The sequence below is a fragment of the Propithecus coquereli genome, unplaced genomic scaffold (genome assembly GCF_000956105.1).
Source record: "Propithecus coquereli isolate 6110/MARCELLA unplaced genomic scaffold, Pcoq_1.0 Scaffold119, whole genome shotgun sequence".
NCBI classification, from domain to species: Eukaryota; Metazoa; Chordata; class Mammalia; order Primates; family Indriidae; genus Propithecus; species Propithecus coquereli.
In genome coordinates this window covers 2,235,102-2,247,644 of record NW_012135969.1, presented here as the reverse complement: position 1 = coordinate 2,247,644, position 12,543 = coordinate 2,235,102, and the positions used below count along the sequence as shown (strand labels likewise).

General features: G+C 37.0%; 1 protein-coding gene across 1 annotated transcript in view; it reads left to right on the top strand.

The window, feature by feature from the left end:
- Positions 1-12,543, top strand: part of TLK2 (tousled-like kinase 2) — a 145,847-nt gene that overhangs the window by 113,280 nt on the left and 20,024 nt on the right. Inside the window, exons 11-15 of the mRNA XM_012659640.1 lie at positions 624-776; positions 4,209-4,275; positions 5,849-5,946; positions 7,695-7,776; positions 9,884-9,975. Of these exons, the coding sequence (XP_012515094.1) occupies positions 624-776; positions 4,209-4,275; positions 5,849-5,946; positions 7,695-7,776; positions 9,884-9,975 (492 nt within the window). The remainder of the gene's footprint in view (positions 1-623; positions 777-4,208; positions 4,276-5,848; positions 5,947-7,694; positions 7,777-9,883; positions 9,976-12,543) is intronic.

Here is a 12,543-nt window from a genome sequence, read left to right as displayed (position 1 = left end):
TGTATTTGTTTTTTTAAAAACTTAGGTTAGGTGTCACCGTATCAATGAGTGGGGGATTACTTGTAGGGTAGTAACGGCTCACTTAGAATAGAATAAATGATAGGCCTAAAAAGAAAATCTTATTTACTTTCTTTAGTATCCTACAAACTTGGTGTCTTTCTAGATAAAATTGAGGAAGCTTTAATCCAAACAAAAAATAAAAAGTAACTTGGAACATTTTATACCTTTTTTCCCTTGCTTAATTACAGATCTTTACCAGAGAGTTGTTTTCTTAGCTGTTAAAAAGGAATCAGGAAATTGTTCCTTTTGAGTCAGAAAATAAGGTCACAATAGAAATTTGATATGTTCCTTTCTGCCCACTTTCCCACTATGAAAATAATCATAACTAGCATCTTAAAGCACAGACTCATTCCGCAAAAAGTCTGTGACCAGTTATCTGGCTCGTACAACCTGAGGTTAAAAGCAAATCTCTGTTTGATTTAAGGGGGCTTACTTTTTCTGCTTACTTTTTTCGGCTTACTTTATCAGACATGAAGGTGACAAGTTATTTGTGTTTGTTCCATAGCTATGCTAAAAAATTTTTTTTACCTTCTTTCTCTGTGCAACATCTTTTATACCTCTAGGCAACAGGAAAGGATAAATTCACAGAGGGAGGAAATAGAAAGACAACGGAAAATGTTAGCAAAGCGGAAACCTCCTGCCATGGGCCAGGCCCCTCCAGCAACCAATGAGCAGAAACAGCGGAAAAGCAAGACCAACGGAGCTGAAAATGAAACGTAAGTTCTTTATTAATGTGAACTCTGTGACACCACACCCTGCCCTCAGATATAAATGTCCTATTGAATGCCACTGGAAAGAATTATCAGTTCTGGAGGTTACTTGGGTTTAAGCTTTCTTTTTACTTATGTTAATGGATTTGCTCAGCTCATGTAAAATCAACTTCTTTTTCTTAGTCCTGCTCTTTATTTATTTATTTAAATATTTTTTAGAGAGAGAGTCTTACTCTGTTGCCCATGCTCGGGTGCAATGGTGCAGTCATAGCTCACTGCAGCTTCAAACTCCTGGGCTCAAGTAGTCCTGCGTCAGCCTCCTGAGTAGCTAAGACTATAGGTGTGCATCACAACACCCGGCTGATTTTTAAATTTTTTGTAGAGACAGGGTCTCGCTGTTGCTCAGACTGGTCTTGAACTTCTAGCCCCAAGCAATCCTCCCACTTTGGCCTCCCAAAGCACTGGGATTACACTGTGCCTGGCCTTAGTCCTGCTCCTTATTTAGGGAGTTTGAAATGATGGGAAGAAGTAATGTCACTTAACTTGACATCATGACTCACGACTTTTGGCCACTCTTTTAACAAATAAGATGTCATTGTGTCAAAATGATACTATTTCTTATATGTGTCTCTAGGTTATGGTACACTGGTATTAATCTTATAAGGGATTGCCTGGGTACTATTTTATTTTATTTTTTTTAATTAATTTTTTTTTTGGAGACAGGGTCTCACTATGTTGCCCAGGCTAGTCTGGAATTCCTGGTTTCAAGTGATCCTCCCTCCTTGGACTCCCAAAGTGCTAGGATTATAGGCATGAGCCACCACATCTGGCCCCTGGCTACTATTTTAGATTGAAGAATGCTCTTTACTGGTCAAAACAGCATTTAGTTAACAATTACAAATTTAGGAGTAAGGGGCCCCCCCCCCAAAAAAAGAAAAAAGAAATAGCTGTTATTTTAGGAAAAGGACATTTTCCTAATAAGCCAAATCTTGACCTCACCAAAATATTTTCCTGTTCTGGAAACCTAAGGAAAACACCAGTATCTTAATTACAGTACAGTCATCTTTTTCTCTGTCAGTCAACAATTATTACATGGCTACCATGTATAGGAGGAGTAGAATATCTAGAGCACAAATGCTCTCCATTCCTTTCTCTTTAATCGAAAGTAAATTTCATATACAAAGTTAACCACAAATAAAAGGTATAATATTATATAACTTATTGACTAGTATATCCCTTTTGCCTTTTTTATGTTTTGTATCAGTTCAGAAAAGCACATTAACCCATAATCTACTTGAAGTATAAAAATACTTTCACCATTGTTAAAAGTCTGTGACATCCCAGAAATGCACCTTCCTTTATTCTACTAGAAAGATGGCTTAACATCAATCCTCATCCCATACATACCTGATGTGTTGGGAAGTCTTTTCCTTGGCATTCAATTAGTAAGTCTAGGTAAAATGCTTGTTTTAGGCTAGGCCATGATCTGGGAATACAGAACTAAAAAATACAGCCCCAGCCTTAGGAGCTCACAATTTATTTAGGGGAGATGAACAGATAAATTAATAATTACATTGAAGTATAGTGATAAAAGTGTACATAGAGAACTAAACTTAGAAAAATCTTCATTCTTACAACTCCAAATGTTTTAAAACTAGAGTCTAAGTATTTCCTTTCAACAAGTTCTAAGTAGGAGCTCAGATTGAAAGATTCTCCAGGCAAATTAACCTGATCATTGTTTTCTTTCAAGACTCCTGTGTTTATTTGATGAAGGGACTTTCCCTTAAATTACTTGAGAATTATTTAATGCTAGTGCACAAAACCACTGACTTAGGAGTGATAAAGAAGGCATAGGTTGTTTCTTTGCCACAGATCAATAATTAGAATTCAGTCTAGGCCAGTAGAGTGTCAGTAAGTAGTTGCCATCTGGAGTCCTATGTAAAATCCAAGCTGGAATGCCTTCAGTCTAGTTTTTAATTACAGTATCTGGGATTTGGCTCTTTCCTTTGACCAGAAGCCAAAAACAGGCCTCTAGAACCTTAGAGTGAGTCACATTATCCTATTAGACCTGTTTTAGGCAGACAGAATTCTTAGTCATGATTTTTTATTTCTCTGTTTTTTTATTGGTGTGAAATGGAGTAATAGGTATAGGTATTTCTGCAACTGTGAAGAGAGAAGCGTAACAGCCCTACTGGATGTGTTTCTTATTTTTTCTATTTTCTTTGACTTAGACCTCAAAGGCTCTGTTTTGTACCCCTTCCTGGTGTTTCCTCTTTTTCCTGCTATTTAGAATATATCTAAACAGTAATGTCTAAAACGTTCAAGTATGTGTATGTGCTTCTAGAACGTAAAGAAGGTAAAGATGGAGGAATAGGATAGCACTTCTTATTCATTCCTGTGATATAAGGATGTGATTGAAGTAGGTAAAACATGAAATGAGTGAATACCCATCAAGTAAGTCCTTTGAGAATTGGTTCAAATAGGATTTTCAGTATTCCTTTCACATTCCCATTTAATAGTCACAATACTTTGTTAGAGAGGTATTATCATTTGTTGCGTTTTCAGGAAACTGAATCAAGAGGTTAAAGTTGCCTGTGCAAGGCCAGTGGCCTACTTGTGCCTTGAACGCTAGTACTCAGACTCCAAATCCTGGACTCTGATTTGCCTATGGACTATGTCTTTCTCTTTGTTTTTATAATATCAAAGTTTAAGAGTTATCAAGAATAATTCAGGCCGGGTGCTGTGGCTCACACCTGTAATCCTAGCACCCTGGGAGGCCGAGGCGGGCGGATTGTTTGAGCTCAGGAGTTCGAGACCAGCCTGAGGAAGAGTGAGACCCTGTCTCTACTAAAAATAGAAAGAAATTAATCGGACAACTAAAAATATATAGAAAAAACTAGCCGGGCATGGTGGCGCATGTCTGTAATCCCAGCTCCTTGGGAGGCTGAGGCAGTAGGATCACTTGAGCCCAGGCGTTTGAGGTTGCTGTGAGCTAGGCTAATGCCACGGCACTCACTCTAGCCAGGGCAACAGAGTGAGACTCTGTCTCAAAAAAAAAATAAATAAATAAATGAATCCATTGGCTTATTGTTTTACAGCTTAAAAATTTTTAAAAATTTTTTAGACATACAATTTTTGGTTATCTCTACTATTGAGTTTGTATCTGAGTAATGTCTGGGACAAAACTTCATAAACAATGTAAAAATGTGGCTTTTTTTTCATAAAAAATTAGACTTCTGGTTTTGAAGTCCTTCCTTTACATCACATCTGATAAATCACAAAAGTTTTTCTTGTCAGAGGACTGCAAAATAACCTATATTTTTTTTCATTTTTAACTATGAGACTGAATATACCTTATGGTAAACTTGGGCATTTCTCTTTAAATGGGCACGCTGTGAATTAAAATAATTTACTGAAATATCCACCATTACTTTTCAGGTTAACATTAGCAGAATACCATGAACAAGAAGAAATTTTCAAACTCAGATTAGGTCATCTTAAAAAGGTAAGTATAATGAGAAAATCTGTCTGAAGAAAGGTGATCTCTATTTACATTTGTCGTTGAAGCTATTTGACAAATGTAACAGTAGTTTCACATAGTTGCAGAAATTTTGAGCAGCTATTCTCACTGTCACATCTTGTAGTCTAATGGTGGAACTCATGTCTTTTCAATTTTCAAGTCAGTTCCAACAACCCAATGAGAGTATTTTTAACCCCAGTGAATTCTGTACACATTCTAAGGCTTCTGAAGTGGTTATCATTAGAGTAAAAATTAAATATACAGCAAGAGCAGATGGTTCTGAGATTGATGGTAAGACTCTTGTGATATTTGAAATAACATAGCAGCTTTTCTTTCTTGCCTAAACTAGCTAAAAAGAGATCTTATACCAACTATATTCAAACACAGAGGCATGTAGCATAGAATTTGTTATCGATGATGTTCACTGAGCTGTCTTAGATGTAGATTGCCTCAGCTTTTTAAAAATTTTTTTCTCTTTGAGACAGAGTCTGACTCTGTTGCCCTGAGTAGAGTGCCGTGGTGTCAGCCTAACACATAGCAACCTCAAACTCTTGGGCTCAAGCGATCCTCTGCCTCAGCCTCCCGGGTAGCTGGGATTGTAGGCGCATGCCATGACACCCGGCTAATTTTTCCATTTTTAGTAGAGATGGGTTCTCCCTCTTGCTGAGGCTGGTCTCAAACTTCTGAACTCAAGCTATCCTTCTGCCTTAGCCTCCCAGAGTGCTAGGATTATAGGCATGAGCCACCTCACCCAGCCAGTTGCCTCAGCTTTTAAATTCAGCAGCCCATATGTTACTGGTCGATGCTGTTTATGATGATGGTGGTCAGTAAAGAATTACTAAACTGCTATTGGAGGGTGGTGTGTAGTGTGTTATTTCATATTGGTTTTCATAATCTTTTTTCTACTGGGTTCTCAGATCTTATTAAATAAGTAGAAGTAGAACTTAAGGAATCAAGTATATAATCCATGATGTTTTTGCTTAATATAAATTTGGTAAATGATTCCACAGTGTATTTATCTCTTTTGTAGGGTATAATACAGTCTTATGAACAAGATTATGATTTACTTTGGCTTATATATAAATGTTAAATTTATTAAGTATATTTGTATACGTACAGCATTTTTACATGAGTGGAGGTCACTAAAACAATATAGCTTTGCAATCTTAAATGATTGGTATACACTGCATATTCACAAGGGAACCTGATTTTTGTAAAAAATGTTTGCATACCTATATTTATATGCACAAAACGTTTCTGAAAACTTATACAAGAAACTTAACAGGGGTTATAGCAGGGGAGTTGGGCATGGAGAAGAGGGAAGAAGAGGGTATAGAACTTTTGCCTTTCCCACTGTGTTCCTCTGTATGGTTTGGATTTTATTGCTTTCTTTGGGTTTATTTTTATAATTGAAATTCTAGTTCTTAAAAACAAATCTTTTTCAACGTAAAGCATGTTCCTTTAACTTTTCACAGAGAATTTCTGTTGTTTTTGAAATGAGACTCTGAAAAGGTGAAGTGCTCTATATTCTGAACTATTTCTTTCCTTTTCACTTTAGGAGGAAGCAGAGATCCAGGCAGAGCTGGAAAGGCTAGAAAGGGTTAGAAATCTACATATCAGGGAACTAAAAAGGATACATAATGAAGATAATTCACAGTAAGCAACTTGGGGGTTTATTGGATTGGAGATTACTGAGCACCTAATGACATGAATTGAATGGTCTAGAATGATGTTTTTGCTTAATATAAATTTGGTAAATGATTCCACAGTGTATGTATCTCTTTTGTATAATATAGTTTTATGAACAAGATTATGACTTACTTTGGTTTATATATAAATATTAAATTTATTAAGTAGTATATTACATTTATATACATACAACATTTTTACGTGAGTGGAGGTCACTAAAACAATATGGCTTTGCAATCTTAAATAATTGATATACACTGCATATTCAGATTTTACTACAGAGCTTTAGAAAGGGAATCTTGGGTCACTAGTGTGAAATTGTGGAAAGAGTATTGGGATGAGATGACACTCAGTTTCTGAATGAGCTTTAAGGGCCATTCAGGGTTTGACATTTTAAGTAAAACTCTAAAGTTCAGCACATTGATTGTAGATTAACACCCACCTTTGTTTATAAGTCATTTAAAGGACTGAAACTGGGAAAAGTAGTTGCCAGTGGGAAAGCCCTTTCATAAGTAATCTGTTCTTTCCCACATTTTTCTGACTCTCAAACATTTTCTCACATAGCCACAGCTTATGTATTTTTGTTTGGCTAATGTGAGGCATGGACCTTTCTTTCTGTAAAGTGGAAGACAACAGCAGTTCTCATTTACTGAGCACTCTCTGTGTATCAGGCATGGTGCTAAAGTGCCTTTACATTCTCTCATTTAATCCTCCCGATAACTCAGTCATCATCAATACATCGATCAGGAAACAAGCTTATTGAAATTAAGTCAACTTGAGCCGGGACCCATAACTAACGTGACCAAACAAAGAGTCAAACTTGGATCTTTCTGATCCAAACCACCATGCAGTCATGCGTCTCTCCCCACAGGCGTGCTGCTTTCTTAAAATCACAATAATTTCAGGTGAATAATGGGGCTGTTTAAGATTAGGAACTAGGTAAAAATATTTTAAAATTTATTTTTAGTCAGGTTCAGTGGCTCATGCCTATAGTCCCAGCTACTTGGGAGGCTGAGGCAGGAGGATCACTTGAGCCCAGGAGTTTGTGGCTGCAGTGAGCTATGATTGTGCCCCTGCACTCCAACCTGAGTGACAGAGCTAGATCCTGTCTCTGAAAAAAAATTATAAATTATTTTTTTGCTGGAATTTGTCATTTCTCCGTCATGTTGTTAGGAAATAACACAAGGTGAAATTTTATATGGGGAACACAGTTATATCATAGACTTTCTGTCTTAAAGAGAGAATAATGAATGCACATAGAACATGTAACTCACTTGATAAATCCGTTTTTAAGGCAGTATAAAATGTCTTGGAATTTTACTGTGTGTTTGAAATGGTGGGAACATGTGGCTCTTGAATCATTTGGAGGAGCCAAATAGCACAGTTCGAAAATCCCTAATCTAGTCTAATCTACTCCCATTTTATAGCTGGGCAGAAAGGGAGGGAAATCTAGAAAGGTCATGTGTCCAGTGTGGCTACTCTGAGACTAGCACCTGTATCCTGGGGCTCTATAGCTATTGCTGTTCATTGTAATTATGCTGCCTCTTTGAACTGTGTAACTTTATGCTCACAATTTCCTATTTTGTTATTAATTGCCAAAGTACCATCAGCAACTATAATCACATGTATAGTGTGTTAAATATTTTGGGAATTTTGCAAATATGAAAGAGTGTAGTCTTTGATCTCAGAATGTTACATATTCCTTGTTTCTACAGATTTAAAGATCATCCAACACTAAATGACAGATATTTGTTGTTACATCTTTTGGGTAGAGGAGGTTTCAGTGAAGTTTACAAGGTGAGTGTAAGGAACTGAGTATAAAGACTGAAGGTTAAATTATTGGCTGTTACCAACTTGGAGAACATTTAGAATGGTGATAATTGTGGGTTGTTATCCATTGGTTGAAATTCAGAAACTTTAAAAACTTGTATCTTTGGGAAAACAGCTTCCAACAAACTTATGTGACTAAGCAGGATACAATATTTTACCCTGTTTTCAAGCATAATGTCCTTAAGGTTCATCAATGTTACAGCCTGTGACAGGATTGCCTTCCTTTTTATAGTTGAGTGGTATTCTGTTGTATGTATCACATTTTGTTTATCCATTCCTCCATTGATGGACACTTGTTTTGTTTCTACCTCTTGGCTATTGTGAATAGCGCTGCTTAGAACTTGGGTGTATACAAATATCACTTGAAGACCCTGCTTTCCATTTTTATGGATATATACCCAGAAGTGGGACTGTTCCTTTTTTAAAATCATCAAAATTGGTTCTCGATGCTTCTGAGTTACTTTTAGTGGTTTCATCATCCTATTTTTCCCAATCATATTTCTGTAAACATTTTAATATTTCTGAAATCTAGATGCTTCTTACAATGGTATGTGCATTTAATGTAATTATTCTTTTGCTGTTCTCCACTCAGTCAATGGTGGGTCACAGTGTCTTGGATTCATAAGTACAGTGTGGTAGTTGGAGAGAGTGACACTTGATAGCATTAGTGCTCTTATAAATCGGGTTGTATTTAATCTCATTTTTAATGGCTTAAAGTGGTTTTTCTACTCTAAAGCCATGGTGGTGTACATGCTCACAGGTGAACATCAGATTGTGTAAGAAAAATAGAGCACAAAAGTTTCCATTTCTGTGAACTAAGTTATATCTGAATTGAGTGGTTTTTGTACTTTTAAAAGATGCTGGTTTTAATTGAGTATAAATGAGAAGTTTCTCTATTTTATAAGCAGCCCTCTTTTACATAGAGTCCATACCTCGAGGAGCTTATGTTTGGAAAGATCTGTAAAGCAGGGATCGCCACAGTTCGGCAGTGCCTTGCACCTGCTGCCTTCGTCGGTTTGTACATTTGTAGAAACTGGTGATGGTGGTGACGGTATTGGAACTGAAGTAGTAAGCTTTTTATCTGAACTTCACAAACTAAGAAAAACTAATCATTCTATAAGAGCTCCCCAATAAATGTTTTTTAATTTTTATTTTTGCCTATACTTCTTGGTTTTTAAATGAATTTAATCTCTTTAAGATAGTAAATTCTTTTGTATAGGTGAAGTCTCCTATTGTATTAAAATATTACTTTATCAAATTGTGCTTTACACCCAACTTCCTGAAATATCCACTGGTTACCTGTTTTACCTCATGCACTGCCTAGCTCATGCAGGACTTGCCAGCGGTGATAATCTTTGGGGAAGGCCTGTCCCTTTCTCTGGACAGTGCTGGAGAAGTGACTTGGTGTGACTAACTTCAGACTTTGTTGGAATTAAAAACTGCTTTTCATGTACCCAGCATATAGGTAAATGGGGTGGGACTAAAGGCAGGGCTGTTCTTTTGTTTTCGATTCTGTTTTATTTTATGATATATAAATATATAGTTTATTTTATAATAATAAACACAATAAATTGCAGTGTGATTTTGTAACAGTCATAACCAAATAGGTATATCCTAAGGGGTTATTTTCTCCAGGAGGCAGGCAGTGTGTGTCCCTGTGATTTCAAAAGTGACAGGACTTGAAGCATGTAAAGCCCAGTTTCAGCTGAGAGACAAGAGACATCCTAAGGGAGGAAGGTCCCAAATGGAAATAGATGGTGTCCAGAAAGAGAATTGTTGGGAAATGACTGTTAAGGCAGGGCTGTCTTTCTGTTTGTGGTGTATGCTTGGCTTTATGTTCTAAACCCCTTGGTGCCAGTGTGTCTGGAGACTTCTAAATTATCTAATCACAAGTTTCAAGAAGATGATTGCAACACTGAAACAAGTATGTGATGTGTTGTCTTTGGTGCCGTTTTTATTTAATAATGCATTTTGGACTTTCATTATGTTATCTGTTAAATAGAAGCTTTAAGTCTGTTGCCTGTAATTCTTGTTAGCATTTATCCAGAATATAATATATTCTGTTTCTTTACAGGCATTTGATCTAACAGAGCAAAGATATGTAGCTGTGAAAATTCACCAGTTAAATAAAAACTGGAGAGATGAGAAAAAGGAGAATTACCACAAGTAAGTGATACTACAGTGTCTGATTTTTCATAATTTAATAATACCTATAGTTTGAGCATTGTGCTAAGAGCTTCATATGCACTGTTGGATTTTGTTTTATTTAATCCTTATAACTGCCCAAGGAGAATGAATACTGTCAGTGTTAACTGATGAGGCAGCTGATGCTTATAGAATTTGAATAACTTTCAAGAAGTGACTGAACTGGTATTTAAATCCAAATTTCCCTTAATCCAAAACCCGCGCTCTTACCCTCCCCTCCTATCATGAAAATAGCTACAATAAACAAGTAAAGCTTCAGAAATCACTGTTGCTTGTCTGTAGAAACCAGACCCAGGGGAGCTGGCCATGGAGTTCTTTCTGCCACTTAATGTCATTTCCATATGGAGGAGACTGGGGTGCACCTGGTATGCCTTGGTGGTACCTGTCTGACGTGTTCAGCCCGTCAGTCAGTGCTGTGCTCTCCTCCCTGTCACAGTCTGCCCATCTCAGAGTTCTCGGTCTTCAGTGTCCCACTTTCTGTGTTTGCCTATCTTTAGAATGCCACAGTGGCAGTCCTCATCTGTAGTTGGCGGGGGGAGGGTGGTTTCTTTAGAATGGTTATTACATGCACAGCTGTGAATTGTTTTGTTCCACTAACATTAGGTTTTGCCTATATCCTCCTTGAGCTTTAGAACATTGGAGTTCATGACTCATATGCTTTGGAGCCATGCAGGTTTAATTTACTATTAGGTTCCCCACTGGGCTTAGTTCTATTTCCTTGTTGGTATGGTATTGAATTAGACAGTTCTTGTCATTGAAAGGAAGAGACAAGCCCTTTTTGATAGAAACAAATGCCTCCTTTCTATAAAATAAATCTTCGTGGTTTTTTTTCCCTTATAAATAACATTGTAGGGAAAAAAAACAGCGGACTTTGAAGTAGCCTTTTAGTTGGCTTCTAACCTGGACCACGGCAACTCCTGCTCTATACCTGTTGTTCATCAGGAACCCAGGAACTCTTTCTATTTCAGACACATTGGCAGTGGCACTTAGCACTGAAGAATAGGCGGTTCCTGTGGTATTAAATAAGGCTTAGCAGAGTTAGGAAAGGGGATGATGTGTGGCACTCTGCATGTGTATCTTAGGTGACAGGCAGCTGCAGTCCAGATGCTCCTGAGGAACAGTTACATTATTATAAGAACATTCCAGTCATTTGACGTGTAGGGATGAATGGCACGCAGCAGCGAATGCCAACAGCGCTTCAGAGAAGGAAACCACATGTTGCTCTGCCCAGTTATGAATGAGCAGTGTCCCTGTTGCCTGTTGTATTGAGACTGTAAGCGTGCCTAAGGGCATTGGAGCAGTACATGCTTCTCTTTAAAAATGCCCTCTAGAGACCAACCTTGGTCCACTTTGAGAACATAGTTCCCGTGCTGAGATTTATATATATTTTGCCTATTTATATATATTCCTGCCTATTTTGAAACAGGGAGGAATTGAAGTACCTCCTTGACACACACAGTTGGCAAGGAGCTTGAGTCCTGGTGGGTATGGTTTGGGTGTCTTTCTCACATTTCTCTACCAGACAGAGAGCAAGTGAAGCTCTTTGCCTGTCCAGCTGCAGCTTGGCAGTAGTTCCTTTCTACTCTTTTGTTTCCTCATCAGAATGGAAGCCTTGGTACCCGAGCCATCTGGGCAGGGGCCATGTCCCACTGGGCAGACACAGTGGGGAGGGTGTATGTGCAAAGCTCTTGTGATCTCCATTCTTGCTTGGGGGAAAATTCTTAAGCACCTCCACCTTTCTTTGGAAGAGTTTGATTTCTAAGTGATATGAAATCATACTGATGAATTTCAGGCTATAGATAATGGTGAATTAGCAAAATGTCATTAACTTCTTCAAATTTAAAGGAGGCTTATATCAATCACATAACAGATTTTGATGAGTGCTTTAAAACTTCAGTATTAGACTAAAAAGTAGTGTACCTTCAGTGTTATAACATTATGAAATATAAAAATGCTATAACCCTGTAAGGTTTTAGTAAGATCTGTTAATTGCTTTTCTGTTCTGGCGGATGACTTCTCAGTCCCATCTGGAATCAAGACATTTATGTGGGTAAAAAAGAAGGAAAGACTCAAAAAATAAATAAAAAGGTGTCGTTTTATTGAATTTTGAGTTTTATTCAGCCCCTTCTTTTCTCTCCTTCCCTCACAAACAAAAACTGATTGTATTACTTTTACGTTAAGAAAACATTAATAAGTTTTACTAGATTTCTTTAACTCCCCCAAATAACATTGAAAATTCTACAGTAGGAAAAATTTCATATAAAGCTATCTGCAGAAATAATTTATATCTGAATTAATATGCTCTTGTATGATACATTCTAATTTTCTAAGATAAAAGCAAGCATTTTGAAAGTCTAAATATATATCCACTTATAAATATGTATCCAAGAGAATAAAAGATAGTTTAGACAGTTCCAATTTCTTATTCAAGTCTCTATTTATAGTACATTAATGCTAAATTGAAAGTTGAACCTGGCTTAGCCACTATTTATAGTACATTAATGCTAAATTGAAAGTTGAACCTGGCTT